Source organism: Blennius ocellaris (assembly GCF_963422515.1).
Source record: "Blennius ocellaris genome assembly, chromosome: 5".
NCBI classification, from domain to species: Eukaryota; Metazoa; Chordata; class Actinopteri; order Blenniiformes; family Blenniidae; genus Blennius; species Blennius ocellaris.
Genome location: NC_137654.1, coordinates 11,312,900 through 11,333,661, shown reverse-complemented (window position 1 = coordinate 11,333,661; position 20,762 = coordinate 11,312,900). Strand labels below are relative to the sequence as shown.

Below are 20,762 nucleotides of genomic sequence, written 5' to 3'. Positions count from 1 at the left end.
TAAATTTAGCTGAAGATCTTTATATATATATCTTCTATAGGACTTCACTGTTAATGGGTGACATCCAGGCCAATAAACAATACTTTGGGTAAGTCCTTTTATACAGTCTGAAACTGTCAAAACTGTTACATTCATGTTTTGTTCTGTTTTTTTTTTTTTAAATAAAACCCACACATTTTATGATTTTATCTCTGTTAAATTGATAAATTAGTTTTGGGCAACTCCTTTTATATCATCTGAAACTGTTGAAACTGTTATAGTCATGTTTTTTTTACTAAAACCCACATATTTTGATGATCTCAATTAAATTTTCTGAAAGTTTACTTTGATGCCGATCTTTCCCATCAACTCTACAAATGCTGAATAATAGGGAAGTGGTGTGTGTGTGTGCATGTGTGTGTGTCCTGACTAAAAACAGAATCAGTGATGTGAAGAAGAGACGGATGGGGGCGTAACGATCCGGTTTCACATGCTACAAATATCTCTCCTCGTGCTGTGAAGGTTCAATCAGGAGCGCAGGCTGCAGCACAAGAACACGTTCTACTCTGAAGTGACAAAGAACAACTTCTCTGCAGACATGAGTCAAGGTAAGAAGGTTCAAACTACAGCAAAGTTTCACAGTTTGTTTGATTGACAGAGTTCTGAGAGGTAAGTGATGAGCAGGAATGCTGGATGGAACCAGATATCTCAGATCTGGAACATGAAGTATCACTGAACCTTGTTGATTTTTAATGTCACGTTTTAACAAAGTATCTGGATACGTTGCCAAATAAATGTGGCTATTTTAACCCGACCTTTATGACTTTTTTCAAAGTAGAGTGACAGGACGTGTGTGTCTGTGCACACAGTGTTGGACATCGAGAGCTGTGATCTGAACATTCAGGTCAACCACAGCAGACATCACACAGACCTGTTTGAAGAAGAGCGTTTGATTGTCAGGAGGGGACAGCCCTTCAGCGTTTCTTTACACCTGTCACCTGGAAGCAAGGAGTTCAGTCTGGGCAAAACAAGCCTCAAGTTCATCGCTGAAACTGGTACACCTCCTGCTTTCTAACTCTGTGATGTATGTGTATGAAAGAGGGATTAATGAATATACAGACTAAATACATTGGTTGACTGTTTAGTGCTTATTACTCTCACCTCCCCAGTTAGAGTCCAGGCAGTTCTGTGTACATTTGTACTTTCTTAATTTTGCACACACAGGTTTTTTTTCTCTCTCCAGCTTTCTTCTCACAGACCAAAGTCAAGCTTTTGAGGTTAAATTATGTCTCTGAAATACCAGTTTCTGTCCATCCTGGACAGGACGAGTCAGTTATAATCAGTGGTATTCACTCTATAGTGGATGGTGGGGTATAATAATTAATCAATGGGTGAACTGCAACCATTCATGTGTACATGCAATAATAAATGTCTTTTATCTGAATTTGTATTTGAATATACTTTATTTGTTAATTTCTGTCTCTGTAGGTCCATTACCCAGATGTGAATCAGGTACTAAGGCTTCTTTCAGCCTCAGCGACTCCATCGATGACTCTGAGTGGAGTGCGTCTGCCACAGAGGATCCCTCTGGAAACACCGTATCTGTGTCTATCAATTCTTCCCCCAATGCCCCCATTGGCCTGTATTCCCTGACTTTGGACCAGGAGGGACAAAAGACCAGCTTAGGACAGTTCATCTTGCTTTTTAATGCTTGGTGCTCCCGTAAGTGCAGTGTCTTATTATGGCATATTTGTTATCACAACTAAGGTTAAACTGGCCTGAGTTTTTTCTGCTCCGACTGACAGGTGATGCCGTTCACATGCGCAGTGAGACAAAGAGGCAGGAATATGTTCTGTCACAACACGGACAGGTCTACAGAGGAAATGTTAAACGGATCAAAGGGAAACCCTGGAACTTTGGACAGGTTCACTAAATCTAATATCGGGGTTAAAAAACAATAGTGAATTCCTTCAAATAAGTGAAAATACAAGTGATTGCTATATTGTGTGCCACTAATATCCTGTTTGTTTTCAGTTTGAAGAAGGAATATTAGATATTTGTCTGAAGATCCTGGATGAAAACCCGAAATTTGGGTCCGATGCTAATGAGGACTGTTCTGCCAGGAGAAACCCCATCTATGTGACCCGGGTGCTGAGTGCCATGGTAAGTGCTATTGTAAAGGGTCTATACAGTCGTCCAGCCAGTCTGGGAATAGTTGACCAGGCTCTGTTGTATTCAGGGTGTGCGATCATTCTGCTCCACTGAAAATGTTCTCTGCTTCCCAAGTTACTTTTGTCATATAAAGTAGGTCAGTCCAAAGTGGGAAGTACAGTTCATTAGGAAACAAATGAAACATTGTCTGTCTGCATGTTATTAATCCAGAGCTATTTAATGCTGAGTGTTCCTTAGTATCTGTCAATATTTAATAAATCAGTGATATTCACAGGCAGTTTGAGACTCAACTCTAGATTTAGGATGTACAGAGTGTTGAAGTTGTACTCACAAAGCCAGCACTTTGTGTTTTCTCTCTATATGTAAACCCGGAGATTCAAAGTGTCAGTGTTGCTTCTGACATACCTGCAGAGTCTTGTGATGTTCATGAAGGCTCTCATAGTAACCGTTAATTTATTTCCTCCCTCACCTCTCCCGACACCGGACCCTCAACTCAGTCTCTCTTCTCTGCTGTGCCACAGATCAACAGCAATGAGGACCGGGGGGTGCTGGTTGGAAACTGGGGGGAGATTTCAGACGGGGTTCATCCCGGAACGTGGATTGGGAGCGGGGAGATCCTGCGCCAGTGGGCTGAGAGTGGGCCCGTCTGCTACGGCCAGTGTTGGGTCTTTGCTGCTGTGGCGTGCACAGGTTGGAGCACACGAAGAGCAATATGTTCAGTGTTTCCCACAGGGTTTGATAAGAACATTGAGATCAATTGGGTGGAGCGTAAAGACGCTGGAGTTCCTTAAGAATCTAGAGTGGAGGACTTGCAGTCTGAGGTTCACTGGATTGGACTCCCACTGCTGACAGTCATCACTGTGGGGCCATGAGCAAGTCCCTCGACGCCCTCACTGCTCAGGCTGCATGAGGAAAAGTGTGTAGTGTGAAACTTATAGCCAATCAAGAATCACATGATCCACATCCTCTATTACATCATAGTGTATTAAACTGTATGAGAACAGTGTCTTGAACTCACACTTAAAAATCTCTGATTATCTCTGATGACAGACGTTATCTTGAGGATGTGATTTAATAAGTGGGTGTGATGTGGTGTTGCTCTCGTCCCTCCTTCAGTGTCCCGGGCCCTGGGCATCCCGTGTCGAGTGGTTACTAACTTTGGATCCGCGCATGACTCTGACGCCAACCTGTTGATAGAAAACCTGTACGATGAAGACGGTCACAGGTTATCAGGCGGCGATTCAATTTGGTGAGATGCGTTTGTATCCAGTCTCCCCTGTTATGATGAATAATTTCTACATGGGATACACATAGCCTTTATGAACTCCTGAAATCCAGTCATTGTAGAGCGAGTGCAGAGCGCACTGCACAGCTTCACCAAATAGTATAAATCTCATCGAGAAAAAACTGTGTTGAATTTAATTGAATTGAATTGAATTAAATTGCATTGCATTTATTGTCATTGTAACAGGTACAATGAAATTACATAGAAAGTTTTGGGGAAAGAAGGACAACAAGAGGTGAGGAGAGGAGGGAAAAAAAGACAGATTACATACTGTGCTCTGAGGAGCACAATCTGTAATTAGAAAAAAAATCCACCTCAGGGACATTGAAGCATCAGCACAGACAGTTTACAGCATATCTCAGCCCAACAGGCATGCAGCCATATCTCCCTCCACAGCCTCTGCTTGGAGTTGGGGAGGGGGCCCAGCAAAGTTCTAGTGGGCCAAAGTATCAGGGAAGGGGAGGGGGAGGAGGGGAGGAAGGGCAGGAAGGGGGGGGGGGGGGGGGGGGGGGGGTCGTCTTCATTCCATGCTCACATCCAGGAGAGTTGAAGACAAAACACCAGCCTTGGCAACTGGGTGTCTGGGAATCCGAATTGTAGATGATATTTGTTTTTGTTCAGGCGATTCAGCTTTATCTTTCGACGTTGAGTGTCTCTGGTCTTCATGCTGCTCCAAATCGTGGTCCAAAATCTTTTTTTTTTTGCATTCCAGCAGAATTTTTAAACTTCTCCAAGATGCTTCCAATTTCGCGTAAACGTTCAACAGTCGTGGCATTGAGAGACCAGCTGATCAATTCCATGGTTCTGGTTAAATTCGGATGGGGGTGTGAAGAGAGGCTCTTGTTAGATCTGAGACGAGATAGTACAGGATGGGAGCAACAAGCGGGGAAGACGAGGGGAACAGGAGAGAAGAGAGAAGCGTCCGCCTTCACCGAGAGCTGGAAGAGAAGACTATTTCAGTGACTATTCCAGCAGCTTCAGCTTGAATGTGACTGTTCATGTTGATTTGTTTCCAGGAACTTCCATGTTTGGGTGGACAGTTGGATGACCCGTCCAGACTTGGGGACGGATTTCGATGGGTGGCAAACCAGTGACCCGACCCCACAGGAGAAAAGTGAAGGTATAGAGGACATGAGGAAAAGGACCTAATGTCACAGATTTGAAGCTCTCTCAGTCTGAGTCTAGGTTTTATGTATGAAAAAGAGTCAAGTGATGAATGTTTCAAAGTCTTTATTGTGAAATAAAGCCACATACATGCATCAGAATGAATTTGAAGTAAAAAAAAAAAAAAGAAATAACAAGAAAGAAGAAGTTCTCTGCTTATAAAAGTTAGCTTTTTTTGGTTGTTTGCTTTTTAAATATAAAGTAGGGTATAGCTGCGGTGTTTTTAGTTTGACCCTTCTGAAGCGAGGAGAGAAACCTCCTTTGCTGTGACAAAAACTGATATATTGCTGGAACTGTGTTGCACACAGACTCTGGGTATTTGACCATCGTGGTCAGCTACAGTTGGCAGCAGTCACAGGTTTGGGAAATGCTTCCTTTCAGACTCGTGACTGCTTGGTATGTTCACATGGCAAAAGTCACATGAAGATAGTTCTCCTTGACTCAGTTTTGTTTTTACTTTTACACCTGGTTCAAAAACAAATGTCCTCTATGGCTTCTGTTGTCTTACAGTCAAATATGACTAGACACTCTTATTTTGGGCTGAATTGCCACAGTCAGTGATATTTCAGGTTTTACAATGATGTACTTTTTCTTTTATTGTACATAGCTTATTGTCTTTTTGTATCTATGAGCAGATATCAAACTTTTCTCTGTGTGTTTGATGCTGTTAAGGTGTTTACTGTTGCGGACCAGCGTCACTGAAGGCCATCAGGGACGGCGAGATGACCAAGAAATATGACGCACCCTTTATTTTTGCTGAGGTGAGTTTCAGCTTATTGTAACAGAGTCAAGCAAAGGTGCAGAATTGCTGCATATTAGTATTAGGTGTTTTTCACACTGTAGCCTGTCATATCTTTCTTAACAATATCAGTACATGATGTCTGGATGCGTCTAGGTCAATGCAGATGTTGTGGATTTAGTGCGCCTGTCAAGCGGAGAATTTGTGAAGTTTGATGGATCGACCACATCTGTTGGACGTTTTATCAGCACCAAAGCTGTGGGCTCAGACGACAGACGGGACATCACACACCAGTACAAGTATAAAGAAGGTGCTGCTCAAGAATGCCTCTTATAGTTTTAATAAAATTTCATTTGATGTAAGACTCATTCTCATTATTTTTAGGCTCGAAGGAGGAGAGGCGTGTGTTTGAGAAGGCCAAACACAACAACAAGCTCCAGCAGAGAGGAGAAGAACCGGGACTTCATCTCAAGGTTTTATTTACGGATCTTTCTTCACTAAAATCTTTGCTGAAATGTTTTGTTAACATAACGTCAGAGCTCTAAACAGGTTTGAAATCTTGCCCAGGGAGTTGAAACAAATGGAAACTAAAACACAGCAATTAGCAGATAGGGTGTATTTGTTAGAGTAAGTAACACAGACACTGTGTAATACACAGCACAGGCTTAATTGTTCTGGACAATTTACTACTTAATACTAAAAAGTTGATTAATGGGGCAATGGTGGTCAGAAGCTTGTAACTGGACGTTTGCTGGTTCAGATCCCACAGTGGATGGATCACTGCTGTGGTTTTCCATTGGAAGGACCATCCTCTTAAAAGTTGTGCTGAAGGTTTTGTCCTGCTATGAACCCAATCAAACAATAACGGTGAAGAATTAAATATGAGTTAATGGTTCAATCTGACCCACTGTGGTGACCCAGGAAATGAGCACCGGAAACACAAACTAAAGAGTCAGTCAGGAGCCTCAAAAGTGTCAAATATTTTAGATTGAGTTTACTTGTTAATTCCAGATCAAGCTGTCGGACAACATGATCGTGGGCTCAAGCTTTGAGGTATTCGCCGTCCTGTCTAACAACTGCATGGAGGGGAGGACCTGCAACCTGCTCTTCTTTGCCAAAGCAGTGAGCTACAATGGAAAACAAGGAGCGAGCTGCGGGTTCACCATAGAGAAAGTGGAGGTGGCCTCTGGAGAAGGTCAGCTGTAAATTGACCCTGTTATTTTACATTCTGTTGTCACTGTGACACAGGCTCTGCATCATATAATTAATATGTATTTACAGTTTGTGCATGAAAAAATACCATGGAAAAGTTCAATGTTTACTCATTATTTCTACTCTCACTCACACACTTGGGTATTGTGTGTGATAGCTACAGTGTCCGGTTAAAACAAGAGTAAAAACATCTGATCCAATAAAATACTATAGAGTTCTAAGACCCAAGACATACTGTTCTCCTCCTCCACTGCTCATGATCTCCAACTCCCCGACCACATCCCCAATGTCATAAAAACACAAATAGAAAGTTTTGGCTGAGCACACACACACTATCAAAACAAATGGCACCCTGAGCAACAGTCCCAGACCATACTGGCACTACACAGCGTACATCCTGATACCAGCTGGAGGATCGGGTGTAATAACTAACCCAGTCTACACTGCATGTTCACACTACCACTATCTGGTTATGTGTTTGTCCAGAAAAGCGTCTCGCCCTTAAACTGGAGTATGGCGCCTACGGGACCGTGATCACCGCGGACAGGCTGATCCAGGTGACGGCCATGGCCATGGACAAGCAGAACGTTGATTTCCATAAAGCAGAGAAGACTATTGTGCTGGACGAGCCAGACCTAAAGATGACGGTAAGGGTTGACAGGCAGGTGAAGGAAACGCAACAAGGACTTTTGGCTGTTTTTGACATTGATTAAAATTAATTTGGCGTCTCTGCATGCCATTGCTGTGGGTTTGTTATCTTATACCGCGTGGATGATTTGTGCTCCGCTGCAGCTGGTGGGGGAAGCCACAGTGAACCAGCCTGTGAAGGCAGAGCTGACTCTGCTGAACCCTTTACCAGAGCTGCTGCAGGACTGTAGCTTCACCATAGAAGGAATCGGCCTCACTGGTGGCAAAACCATAACAGAGAAGTATGTTCACCAACCATTAAGTACAAATGTCTTGTCAGTGAGCAGTGATGGACTGTGCAGTGATGGACTGTACAGTGGCAGATGTTAGGTTGGTGTTGCTAATCGGTCATTTGCTTTATGTTTGCAGGATTGGAGTCGTGGGCCCCAACCAAAAAGCCACAGCCAGGGTTGAGTTCAGTCCCACCAGAGCTGGCTCCAGTGTGCTGCTGGCTAACTTTGATAGCAACAAACTGAAGAGTATTAGGAGCTTCATCAATGTGGTTGTCAAACAAACAACCAATGTAGATTAAAGAGGCCAACAGCTTGTGTATTGTTGTTTGGGCTTCACTGTGTAACACAATGTCGAGACTATTGTGACCCACAGGATTGACGACAACTTCTTTTTTCTGCTCATTGAACTACACTTGTTATACAGCCTATAATTTAATGTTTGGGAAGGTTTTTTTCAAATCTAATCATGCACAGCACCTCAATTCCAGGCTTAAGTGGAAAATAAATTGTTCTTTCACGATGAGGCACTTGCTTAAACTATCTAGATTTTAACATTCACAAGTTTGTATTCATCAATATTTAATATCATCAATCAATGCAATTTATTTCAGATCAGCGGTGAAAAACACACATTTTAGTTTAGGGGCCACACACAATGATCACAATTTAGATAAACCAGAGAAATGATGATAATCTAGAAAAATAAACACTAAGATCCTGAACAATTTCTTCTAAATCAATATATATATATATATATATATATTTCACTAACTCCTTTAGGAAGCCTTCTAACACCTTTCCTTAACCCTGTGACATCATCCATGGGGTTAAGGTAAAGTCCATAGACAAGGAGGGACTTTTCAGACGTACACGCTCTCTGAAAAGCCACAGTGCTTACTCATACCAGGCAGGACTGAGGTCAACAAATGTGATACTTGTTTTGAACCTTTTGTGTTGGACAGATTTGTGTCTGTGAGTGTAAGTGACAAAGCCGTCCCGGTGAAATTCTTGAGGGAAACAGGATGTTCACAGTCTCTCATTTTGGCAAGTGTGCTTCCATTTTCTGAAGCAACTTCCTGTAACTACCGCTTCATTTGGCAAGGAGAAGACATGGGCTACACTCTTAGACCGTTGTATCTTGTAACCCAGAAATTAAAACTAGTTCATGGGAATTTTCCCTTCGCTGGGTGCTCTGCGCTTCCCATAAAAGGTATCACTCTTATTTTGGGGAATGATGTGGCAGGAGGTCCAGTACTTCCTGCGCCGGAGGTACATCACACGAATCCCAGTATTGAGGAACTTCGGCAGTATGAGTCCACTAGTGTGTTCCCAACGTGTGTTCCCAACACAAAGGCAGAACCAGTAAAAGAAGAAGTTCCCTTGTGCTATTTGACAGGAGGGACCCTCACCGACTCCCTCCTCCTGCTGTCCTAATTGGAGAATGACTGCTGATTGGCTCACCTCTGCCCACCAGATTGATTTCTTCATCAAGAAATCTCCTGCCTCCTCAGACAACTCCTGAAACCAGCAGATTACAGACAGATGCAAGCCACAGCTGTGAGTGACAGAGGCATGCAGGTGTGTGCAGCGCACACGACATGGCAAAACCACGGAGACTGGGAGACTCATGTTGGGGACGAACTGCGAGTCATAAAACAACAGCTTCCAGTGCGAGTGAACATGAGCGCCATCCAGGAATGTAAACAAAGGGACACAGAAACAGGCAGTAGATTGTTTTCATCGTCTGAATGACGTCTGCCATGCTCACAGTGGCCATGATCGTCCGGATGGATGCTGGTGCAGGACCAAGAGACTTCATATGAAGCGCGGCTCAAATCCTGCTTTATGGCTGGCCTGCATCTCCAGCTGCTCTCGGCAGTGACACGATCACTCATTGGAGGCTGGCGTGGAGGGTGGGGGCATCCCAGGGGCTGTTGTGGGGAGAGAACCGAATGTGGGTTCTCACCCCTGTACAACGAACAACAGGTCACAAACAAAGAAAACTATTTACCGTGTGCGCCCTTGACCACTTGTAGAATAGGAAAAAAAAACTTCCAGAACCTTGGTGTGTGATTGAATTGAATTGAATCTTTTGAACTCAGATCCACTCTAACCTTTCGATATCCGTGCAGGAGTTAAACTTTATTTTATTGAATTTGTGTTAGGTGAACTTTAGCTAAAGACTTTCCAGTGAAGAAGCTACCTGTTTGTTTTTGTTAATTGCCTTCTAGTGAAGAAGCTGCCTGTTTGTTTTTGTTAATTGCCTTCTTATGAAGAACCAGCCTGTTTGTTTTATTATATTAAGTCAAACATTTTGTAGGTATTGGGCATTACCTGTTTGGCCCTCCTTTGTTGTATTGTTACTGTGTCTCTGTTTGGTGATTGTAAACCTGGAAACTCCCAATAAAGCCCTCACTTCACCCTAACTCATCTGGTTATTGTTACTTCCTACACCTACATCCTTCTCTCAGCAGAGCCACGTCATCAAAACTGGTTACTTTGTCTTTTTAGCTGTTTTTATTTATGCTGATATTTGATTTGCGAGGTTGGTGCAGGTAGCAGCGCACTATGGCATAGTGCATCCTCGGGTATAATTAATAAAAAAGCAATTCAAAACTCTGATAGTGGATAACTTGTATAATATATCGATTTTAGTCATTCAGACTCAGCCGGTGCTGGCGCGTTCTGTGGAGGATTCCCCAACAAAGGTTGTGGGTGGCCCTGTGAAGGGTAAAGCACCCGGTGCCAGTGAGGCTGGTGAGGAAGTTGTTTTAGGGTCTGGTGAGGCTAGAACTCCCTTCACATTCCCTGAATTTGAGCCTCCATCACCTTCCTATGGTAGTGATTGGTCTCTGGTTGGGGCTGGGCTCAAGCTGACGCGAGCCCGACTGGAACATGAGGGTTGAGAGCGGGCCCAGAACAGATAGTTTCAGCTGGAGGTCGAAAGGCTGGAGATTGAAACTGACAAGGCTGTCAGGCTTCAGCAGTTGGACCTTAAAGCACAGAAAATGGCTGTGAAGCCATATCTCGCTTCAGAAGAAGCTGTCGGAAAGTGGAGCGCCTGTGAAAAGCCACTAAATTAGAAATTCATAGGCTCCATCTTAAACAAATGATCACTGAGTTACATGAAATGAAAAAACATGTCCACTCAGCATATTTCTCTAAGCTCATTTCAAATAGAAAAAGAAACCTAAAAATCGGTTTGACACTATTGAGCATCTTGTGGCACATTAAACTTCTCAAGTGCCTGTGCACACACAAGAAGAATGTAATGACTTTCTAAACTTCTTTGTGAACAAAGTGCAAGACATCAGGGTCAACATCAGTCCTCCCCTAAACAGCGTTTGCACTGTGTCCTCTCCAGGGTGCTCGTGGTCGTCCTTCACTCCTGTCAGCCGAGAGGATGCCATGATTTTAGTGGGCAAACTGAAACCCTCATCAAGCACTGCTGACATTATACCCAACATCTCTGTTCATAAATGTTATCGATGAGGTTGGTCCTTGAGTTATAAAACTGATTAACCCTTCACTTGAATCTGGCTCTATCCCCAGCTCCTTTAAGCCTGCTGTTGTGAACCCTGTTCTCAAAAAGCCGAACCTTGATCCGATGGAGCCAAAAACTACAGGCCAATACCAAAACTTTATTTCAAAAATCTTGGAAAAGGTCGTGGCAACCCAGCTTACCTCATATTTGGTCAGCATGGTCTCTATGACAAATTTCAATGAAGTTTTTGTAAAATGAACTCCACTGAAACTGCTCTATTAAAAGTCTCAAATGGTGTGATGACGGCTGCAGACTCTTGTCACGTCACAGTCCTGGTCTTGCTGGACTTAACTTGTGCTTTTGATACGGTGGACCACAATATATTGATCAACAGACTAAAATCAGAGTTGGGTTTCTCTGGATCAGCTTCTTCAGTGGTTCTCCTCATACATAAAAGGAAGAACGTTCATTGTTGCCATAAACAACAAACAGTCTGAAGTGTCCAGCCTGTCCTGTGGAGAAGCTCAGGGCTCTGTCCTGGGGCCTGTTTTGTTTCTTTTGTACCCGTTGCCTCTTGGTCATCTCATTGGTGGCTTTAAAAATGTCTCCTAGCACTTATACGCTGATGACATCCAGTTGTACTGTTCCTTCACTGACTCAGAGTTTCATGTCTTGTCTATGTTTTTGGAATGTGTGACCTGCATTAAAAACTATCTTTCTTCAAAATTACATCCAGATAAACACTGACAAAACAGAAACTCTCATCATTGCTCCTGATAAAAAGATTCCCCTTATTAAAAACCACTTTGGTGCCCTGGGCTTGACTGTTAAAACCAGCCTCAGGAACCTCAGTGTTTTCAACCTCTCCAGATCTGGTGTAATCAGTATACTCACCCCCGCCCCTCTGTATCCCTTAAAATGTTAGCTCAAAGGTTGAGCAGGGCACATATGAGCAGATTGATCAGATTGACTTGTGATGTCTGCATTGTGTGCGTGTCTGCTGAAGCTTCAATAAATATTCCTGACAGAAGAACTCTGTTTCACAACTTCATTTCAAGAGCAGTTACAAGAACAAATCCACCACACCGTGAAAACTAAAAACGGGATATGGAAATTTCAACTAATACATTGTTATGCTGATTCATATTTCACATTACAAACCACTTTGTTCGACAAACAACAGGTCACAAACAAAGAAAACTATTTACCGTGTGCGCCCTGGACCACTTGTAGAATAGAAGAAAAAAAAAACTTCTCTCCTGCTCTGCTCTCTCTGTCTTGTGCCTCTGCCCTTTGTGTGTCTCTGTCCCTCGTGTGTGTCTGTCCCTTGTGTGTCTCCACTTCTGTGTATTCACTCGGCCGTGTATGTGCCATTTAAACAGACTCTCATGGCGACTGAAGCAGGAGGTGTCTGTTCAGTCTGTCCCCAGAACCTTGGTGTGTGATTGAATTGAATTGAATCTTTTGAACTCAGATCCACTCTAACCTTTCGATATCCGTGCATGAGTTAAACTATATTTTATTGAATTTGTGTTAGGTGAACTATAGCTAAAGGCTTTCCAGTGAAGAAGCTGCCTGTTTGTTTTTGTTAATTGCCTTCCAGTGAAGAACCAGCCTGTTTGTTTTTGTTAATAGCCTTCTAGTGAAGAAGCTGTCTGTTTATTTTATTATATTAAGTCAAACGTTTTGTAGGTATTGGGCATTACCTGTTTGGCCCTCCTTTGTTGTAGTATTACTGTGTCTTGGGTCTCTGTTTGGTGATTGTAAACCTGGAAACTACCAATAAAACCCTCACTTCACCCTAACTCATCTGGTTATTGTTACTTCCTACACCTACATCCTTCTCTCAGCAGAGCCACTTTGTCAAAACTGGCTACTTTGTCTTTTTAGCTGTTTTTATTTATGCTGATATTTGATTTACGAGGTTGGTGCAGATGTTCCTCGGAAAGATGGTATTGCAGTCATTTGATGATATGAACCCAGACTGATGTTCCTCTTCCTGACTCCACAGAAACAATCCTCCAGACTCACATCTGGAGACATTTGCAAAAGCTCTCATTTGTGTATCTGCCAACACATCCCCATTTGCCTTTGTTTTGTTGTTCTTTATTTCATGTTTCGGTTGTCCTCCTCTAAATTCAGCTGAATGGATTTCACTATTTTCTCTTAAGCCTACAGATGAAACCTTTTAATAATAATAGTAATTTCATCTGGTAACCAGGCTGGTGGGAAACATCCACATAGTGAGGCTGCAGATTGACAAACGAACTGTTTTGGTTGAATCCTGAGCTTAATGCTTTGCACACTATAGGACTTCACCGTTAATGGGTGACATCCAGGCCAATAAACAATACTTTGGGTAAGTCCTTTTATACAGTCTGAAACTGTCAAAACTGTTACATTCATGTTTTGTTCTGTTTTTTTTTTTTTTTTTTTTAAATAAAACCCACACATTTTATGATTTTATCTCTGTTACAGTAAATTGATAAATTAGTTTTGGGCAACTCCTTTTATATCATCTGAAACTGTTGAAACTGTTATAGTCATGGTTTTTTACTAAAACCCACATATTTTGATGATCTCAATTAAATTTTCTGAAAGTTTACTTTGATGCCGATCTTTCCCATCAACTCTGCAAATGCAGAATAAGAGGGAAGTGGTGTGTGTGTGTGTGTGTGTGTGTGTGTGTGTGTGTGTGTGTGTGTGTGTGTGTGTGTGTGTGTGTGTGTGTGTGTGTGTGTGTGTGTGTGTGTGTGTGTGTGTGTGTGTGTGTGTGTGTGTGTGTGTGTGTGTGTGTGTGTGTGTGTCCTGACTAAACAGAGTCAGTGATGTGAGGAAGAAACGGATGGGGGCGTATCGATCCGGTTTCACATGCTACAAATATCTCTCCTCGTGCTGTGAAGGTTCAATCAGGAGCGCAGGCTGCAGCACAAGAACACGTTCTACTCTGAAGTGACAAAGAACAACTTCTCTGCAGACATGAGTCAAGGTAAGAAGGTTCAAACTACAGCAAAGTTTCACAGTTTGTTTGATTGACAGAGTTCTGAGAGGAAAGTGATGAGCAGGAATGGTGGATGGAACCAGATATCTCAGATCTGGAACGTGAAGTATCACTGAACCTTGTTGATTTTTAATGTCACGTTTTAACAAAGTATCTGGATACGTTGTCAAACTATTTTAACCCGACCTTTATGACTTTTTTCAAAGTAGAGTGACAGGACGTGTGTGTCTGTGCACACAGTGTTGGACATCGAGAGCTGTGATCTGAACATTCAGGTCAACCACAGCAGACATCACACAGACCTGTTTGAAGAAGAGCGTTTGATTGTCAGGAGGGGACAGCCCTTCAGCGTTTCTTTACACCTGTCACCTGGAAGCAAGGAGTTCAGTCTGGGCAAAACAAGCCTCAAGTTCATCGCTGAAACTGGTACACCTCCTGCTTTCTAACTCTGTGATGTATGTGTATGAAAGAGGGATTAATTAATATACAGACTAAATACATTGGTTGACTGTGTAGTGCTTATTACTCTCACCTCCCCAGTTAGAGTCCAGGCAGTTCTGTGTACATTTGTACTTTCTTAATTTTGCACACAGGTTTTTCTTCTCTCTCCAGCTTTCTTCTCACAGACCAAAGTCAAGCTTTTGAGGTTAAATTATGTCTCTGAAATGTCAGTTTCTGTCCATCCTGGACAGGACGAGTCAGTTATAATCAGTGGTATTCACTCTATAGTGGATGGTGTGGTAAAATAATTAATCGATGGGTGAACTGCAACCATTCATGTGTACATGCAATAATAAATGTCTTTTATTTGAATTTGTATTTGAATATAATTTATTTGTTAATTTCTGTCTCTGTAGGTCCATTACCCAGATGTGAATCAGGTACTAAGGCTTCTTTCAGCCTCAGCGACTCCATCGATGACTCTGAGTGGAGTGCGTCTGCCACAGAGGATCCCTCTGGAAACACCGTATCTGTGTCTATCAAATCTTCCCCCAATGCCTCCATTGGCCTGTATTCCCTGACTTTGGACCAGGAGGGACAAAAGACCAGCTTAGGACAGTTCATCTTGCTTTTTAATGCTTGGTGCTCCCGTAAGTGCAGTGTCTTGTTATGGCACATTTGTTATCACAACTAAGGTTAAACTGGCCTGAGTTTTTTCTGCTCCGACTGACAGGTGATGCCGTTCACATGCGCAGTGAGACAAAGAGGCAGGAATATGTTCTGTCACAACATGGACAGGTCTACACAGGAAATGTTAACAGGATTGAAGGAACACCGTGGAACTTTGGACAGGTTCATTAAATCTAATATCGGGGTTAAAAAACAATAGTGAATTCCTTCAAATAAGTGAAAATACAAGTGATTGCTATATTGTGTGCCACTAATATCCTGTTTGTTTTCAGTTTGAAGAAGGAATATTAGATATTTGTCTGAAGATCCTGGATGAAAACCCGAAATTTGGGTCCGATGCTAATGAGGACTGTTCTGCCAGGAGAAACCCCATCTATGTGACCCGTGTGCTGAGTGCCATGGTAAGTGCTATTGTAAAGGGTCTATACAGTCGTCCAGCCAGTCTGGGAATAGTTGACCAGGCTCTGTTGTATTCAGGGTGTGCGATCATTCTGCTCCACTGAAAATGTTCTCTGCTTCCCAAGTTACTTTTGTCATATAAAGTAGGTCAGTCCAAAGTGGGAAGTACAGTTCATTAGGAAACAAATGAAACATTGTCTGTCTGCGTGTTATTAATCCAGAGCTATTTAATGCTGAGTGTTCCTTAGTATCTGTCAATATTTAATAAATCAGTGATATTCACAGGCAGTTTGAGACTCAACTCTAGATTTAGGATGTACAGAGTGTTGAAGTTGTACTCACAAAGCCAGCACTTTGTGTTTTCTCTCTATATGTAAACCCGGAGATTCAAAGTGTCAGTGTTGCTTCTGACATACCTGCAGAGTCTTGTGACGTTCATGAAGGCTCTCATAGTAACCGTTAATTTATTTCCTCCCTCACCTCTCCCGACACCGGACCCTCAACTCAGTCTCTCTTCTCTGCTGTGCCACAGATCAACAGCAATGAGGACCGGGGGGTGCTGGTTGGAAACTGGGGGGAGATTTCAGACGGGGTTCATCCCGGAACGTGGATTGGGAGCGGGGAGATCCTGCGCCAGTGGGCTGAGAGTGGGCCCGTCTGCTACGGCCAGTGTTGGGTCTTTGCTGCTGTGGCGTGCACAGGTTGGAGCACACGAAGAGCAATATGTTCAGTGTTTCCCACAGGGTTTGATAAGAACATTGAGATCAATTGGGTGGAGCGTAAAGACGCTGGAGTTCCTTAAGAATCTAGAGTGGAGGACTTGCAGTCTGAGGTTCACTGGATTGGACTCCCACTGCTGACAGTCATCCCTGTGGGGCCATGAGCAAGTCCCTCGACGCCCCCACTGCTCAGGCTGCATGAGGAAAAGTGTGTGGTGTGAAACTTATAGCCAATCAAGAATCACATGATCCACATCCTCTATTACATCATAGTGTATTAAACTGTATGAGAACAGTGTCTTGAACTCACACTTTAAAATCTCTGATTATCTCTGATGACAGATGTTATCTTGAGGATGTGATTTAATAAGTGGGTGTGATGTGGTGTTGCTCTCGTCCCTCCTTCAGTGTCCCGGGCCCTGGGCATCCCGTGTCGAGTGGTTACTAACTTTGGATCTGCGCATGACTGTAATGGCGACCTGCTGATAGAAAGGCTGTACGATGAAAACTATCACAATTTATCAGGCGGCGATTCAATCTGGTGAGATGCGTTTGTATCCAGTCTCCCCTGTTATGATGAATAATTTCTACATGGGATACACATAGCCTTTATGAACTCCTGAAATTCAGTCATTGTAGAGCGAGTGCAGAGCGCACTGCACAGCTTCACCAAATAGTATAAATCTCATTGTGAAAACACTGTATTTCGGTGACCATTCCAGCAGCTTCAGTTTGAATGTGACTGTTCATGTTGATTTGTTTCCAGGAACTTCCATGTTTGGGTGGACAGTTGGATGACCCGTCCAGACTTGGGGACGGAGTTCGATGGGTGGCAAACCAGTGACCCGACCCCACAGGAGAAAAGTGAAGGTATAGAGGACATGAGGAAAAGGACCTAATGTCACAGTTCTTTAATGTTTTTACGTGTAAAAACCAAGTGTTCAGCATGGGTACCAAGATTTGAAGCTCTCTCAGTCTGAATCTAGGTTTTATGTATGAAAAAGAGTCAAGGGATATTTGACCATCGTGGTCAGCTACAGTTGGCAGCAGTCACAGGTTTGGGAAATGCTTCCTTTCAGACTCGTGACTGCTTGGCATGTTCACATGGCAAAAGTCACATGAAGATAGTTCTCCTTGACTCAGTTTTGTTTTTACTTTTACACCTGGTTCAAAAACAAATGTCCTCTATGGCTTCTGTTGTCTTACAGTCAAATATGACTAGACACTCTTATTTTGGGCTGAATTGCCACAGTCAGTGATATTTCGGGTTTTACAATGATGTACTTTTTCTTTTATTGTACATAGCTTATTGTCTTTTTGTATCTATGAGCAGATATCAAACTTTTCTCTGTGTGTTTGATGCTGTTAAGGTGTTTACTGTTGCGGACCGGCGTCACTGAAGGCCATCAGGGAAGGCGAGATGACCAAGAAATATGACGCACCCTTTATTTTTGCTGAGGTGAGTTTCAGCTTATTGTAACAGAGTCAAGCAAAGGTGCAGAATTGCTGCATATTAGTATTAGGTGTTTTTCACACTGTAGCCTGTCATATCTTTCTTAACAATATCAGTACATGATGTCTGGATGCGTCTAGGTCAATGCAGATGTTGTGGATGTAGTGCGCCTGTCAAACGGAGAAACTCTGAGGTTTAAAGGATCGACCACGTCTGTTGGACGTTTTATCAGCACCAAAGCTGTGGGCTCAGACGACAGACAGGACATCACACACCAGTACAAGTATAAAGAAGGTGCTGCTCGAGAATGCCTCTTATAGTTTTAATCAAATTTCATTTGATGTAAGACTCATTCTCATTATTTTTAGGCTCGAAGGAGGAGAGGCGTGTGTTTGAGAAGGCCAAACACAACAACAAGCTCCAGCAGCGAGGAGAAGAACTGGGACTTCATCTCAAGGTTTTATTTATGGATCTTTCCTCAGTAAAATCTTTGATCAAATGTTTTGTTAACATAACGTCAGAGCTCTAAACAGGTTTGAAATCTTGCCCAGGGAGTTGAAACAAATAGAAACTAAAACACAGCAATTAGCAGATAGGGTGTATTTAGAGTAAGTAACACAGACACTGTGTAATACACAGCACAGGCTTAATTGTTCTGGACAATTTACTACTTAATACTAAAAAGTTGATTAATGGGGCAATGGTGGTCAGAAGCTTGTAACTGGATGGTCGCTGGTTCAGATCCCACAGTGGATGGATCACTGCTGTGGTTTTCCATTGGAAGGACCATCCTCTTAAAAGTTGTACTGGAGGTTTTGTCCTGCTATGAACCCAATCAAACAATAACGGTGAAGAATTAAATATGAGTTAATGGTTCAATCTGACCCACTGTGGTGACCCAGGAAATGAGCACCTGAAACAAAAGAGTCAGTCAGGGGCCTCGAACGTGTCAAATATTTCAGATTTCAAAAGAATATATGATATGGCACACTACATAAAGTCTCATACATGTTTAAAAACTTTAAGGAATTTAATGAGTTTACTTGTTAATTCCAGATCAAGCTGTCGGACAACATGATCGTGGGCTCAAACTTTGAGGTGTTTGCCGTCCTGTCTAACCACTGCATGGAGGGGAGGACCTGGGAGCTGCTCTTCTTTGCCAAAGCAGTGAGCTACAATGGAAAACAAGGAGCGAGCTGCGGGTTCATCACAGAGAAAGTGGAGGTGGCCTCTGGAGAAGGTCAGCTGTAAATTGACCCTGTTATTTTACATTCTGTTGTCACTGTGACACAGGCTCTGCATCATAAAATTAATATGTATTTACAGTTTGTGCATGAAAAAATACCATGGAAAAGTTCAATGTTTACTCATTATTTCTACTCTCACTCACACACTTGGGTATTGTGTGTGATAGTTACAGTGTCCGGTTAAAACAAGAGTAAAAACATCTGATCCAATGAAGTACAATAGAGTTCTAAGACCCAAGACATACTGTTCTCCTCCTCCACTGCTCATGATCTCCAACTCCCCGACCACATCCCCAATGTCATAAAAATACAAATAGAAAGTTTTGGCTGAGCGCACACACACTATCAAAACAAATGGCACCCTGAGCAACAGTCCCAGACCATACTGGCACTACACAGCGTACATCCTGATACCAGCTGGAGGATCGGGTGTAATAACTAACCCAGTCTACACTGCACGTTCACACTACCACTATCTGGTTATGTGTTTGTCCAGAAAAGCGTCTCGCTCTTAAACTGGAATATGGCGCCTACGGGGCCGTGATCACCGCGGACAGGCTGATCCAGGTGACGGCCATGGCCATGGACAAGCAGAACCTTGATTTCCATAAAGAAGAGAAGACTATTGGGCTGGACGAGCCAGACCTAAAGATGACGGTAAGGGTTGACAGGCAGGTGAAGGAAACGCAACATGGACTTTTGGCTGTTTTTGACATTTATTAAAATTAATTTGGCGTCTCTGCATGCCATTGCTGTGGGTTTGTTATCTTATACCGCGTGGATGATTTGTGCTCCGCTGCAGCTGGTGGGGGAAGCCACAGTGAACCAGCCTGTGAAGGCAGAGCTGACTCTGCTGAACCCTTTACCAGAGCCGCTGCAGGACTGTAGCTTCACCATTGGAGGAGTCGGCCTCACTGGTGGCAAACCCATAACAAAGAAGTATGTTCACCAACCATTAAGTACAAATGTCTTTCTATTGTTTACAGATTAGCACGGTAAAGTTCCCCAGTGAGCCGTAATGAGTGCAGTGATGGACTGTACAGTAGCAGACGTTAGGTTGGTGTTGCTAATCGGTCATTTGCTTTATGTTTGCAGGATTGGAGTTGTGGGCCCCAACCAAAAAGCCACAGCCAGGGTTGAGTTCAGTCCCACCAGAGCTGGCTCCAGTGTGCTGCTGGCTAACTTTGATAGCAACAAACTGAAGAGTATTAGGAGCTCTATCAGTGTGGTTGTGAAACAAAGAACCAATGTAGATTAAAGAGGCCAACAGCTTGTGTATTGTTGTTTGGGCTTCACTGTGTAACACAATGTTGAGACTATTGTGACCCACAGGATTGACGACAACTTCTTTTTTCTGCTCGTTGAACTACACTTATTATACAGCCTATAATTTAATGTTTGGGAAGGTTTTTTTCAAATCTAATCGTGCACAGCACCTCAATTCCAGGCTTAAGTGGAAAATAAATTGCTCTATTAGAATGAGACACTTGCTTAAACTATTTAGATTTTAACATCAATCATTCATAAGTTTGTATTCATTTAGATTTCAGAGATTAACAGGGAACACTGGGAACACTGTCATAGCTGTAAGTCATGTCCTTTGTTTATGGGGAAAATCGGTTTACTTTTTTGAAATGGTCAAAGAAAATAAAGGTTTGCAAATTGGGATTTCATGTATTTATTTATTTTGGTCTATCAGATTCCAACACCATTCATACTCCCCTCTGGTACGTCTGATAAAAGAGGGTGAGGTCGAAGGGGAGCAGGACATTAAGACCACTTACAATTTATTTCAGATCAGCAGTGAAAAACACATATTTTAGTTTAGGGGCCACACACAATGATCACAATTTGGAT

General features: G+C 42.8%; 1 protein-coding gene across 1 annotated transcript; it reads left to right on the top strand.

Moving 5' to 3' along the window:
• Positions 1 to 507: 507 nt before the first annotated feature.
• On the top strand, positions 508 to 20,571 carry LOC308130445 (uncharacterized protein). Its single transcript, XM_080496846.1, has 31 exons — positions 508 to 587; positions 849 to 1,034; positions 1,468 to 1,701; positions 1,785 to 1,903; positions 2,014 to 2,142; positions 2,673 to 2,841; positions 3,268 to 3,400; positions 4,453 to 4,556; positions 5,273 to 5,361; positions 5,496 to 5,649; positions 5,724 to 5,812; positions 6,351 to 6,534; positions 7,038 to 7,198; positions 7,344 to 7,480; positions 7,608 to 7,761; positions 8,682 to 8,740; positions 13,859 to 13,944; positions 14,197 to 14,382; positions 14,814 to 15,047; positions 15,131 to 15,249; positions 15,360 to 15,488; positions 16,019 to 16,187; positions 16,614 to 16,746; positions 16,972 to 17,075; positions 17,576 to 17,664; positions 17,799 to 17,952; positions 18,027 to 18,115; positions 18,715 to 18,898; positions 19,402 to 19,562; positions 19,708 to 19,844; positions 20,001 to 20,571. The coding sequence occupies exons 1-31, from the start codon at positions 578 to 580 to the stop codon at positions 20,161 to 20,163; spliced, it is 4,248 nt and encodes a 1,415-aa protein (XP_080352972.1). The 5' UTR covers positions 508 to 577; the 3' UTR covers positions 20,164 to 20,571.
• Positions 20,572 to 20,762: the final 191 nt, after the last annotated feature.

Coding starts and splice junctions, on each gene's coding strand:
- LOC308130445 (XM_080496846.1), top strand. Junction 1,702..1,784: donor TTTTAATGCTTGGTGCTCCC/GTAAGTGCAGTG, acceptor TCCGACTGACAG/GTGATGCCGTTCACATGCGC. Junction 17,953..18,026: donor CCAGTACAAGTATAAAGAAG/GTGCTGCTCGAG, acceptor CATTATTTTTAG/GCTCGAAGGAGGAGAGGCGT.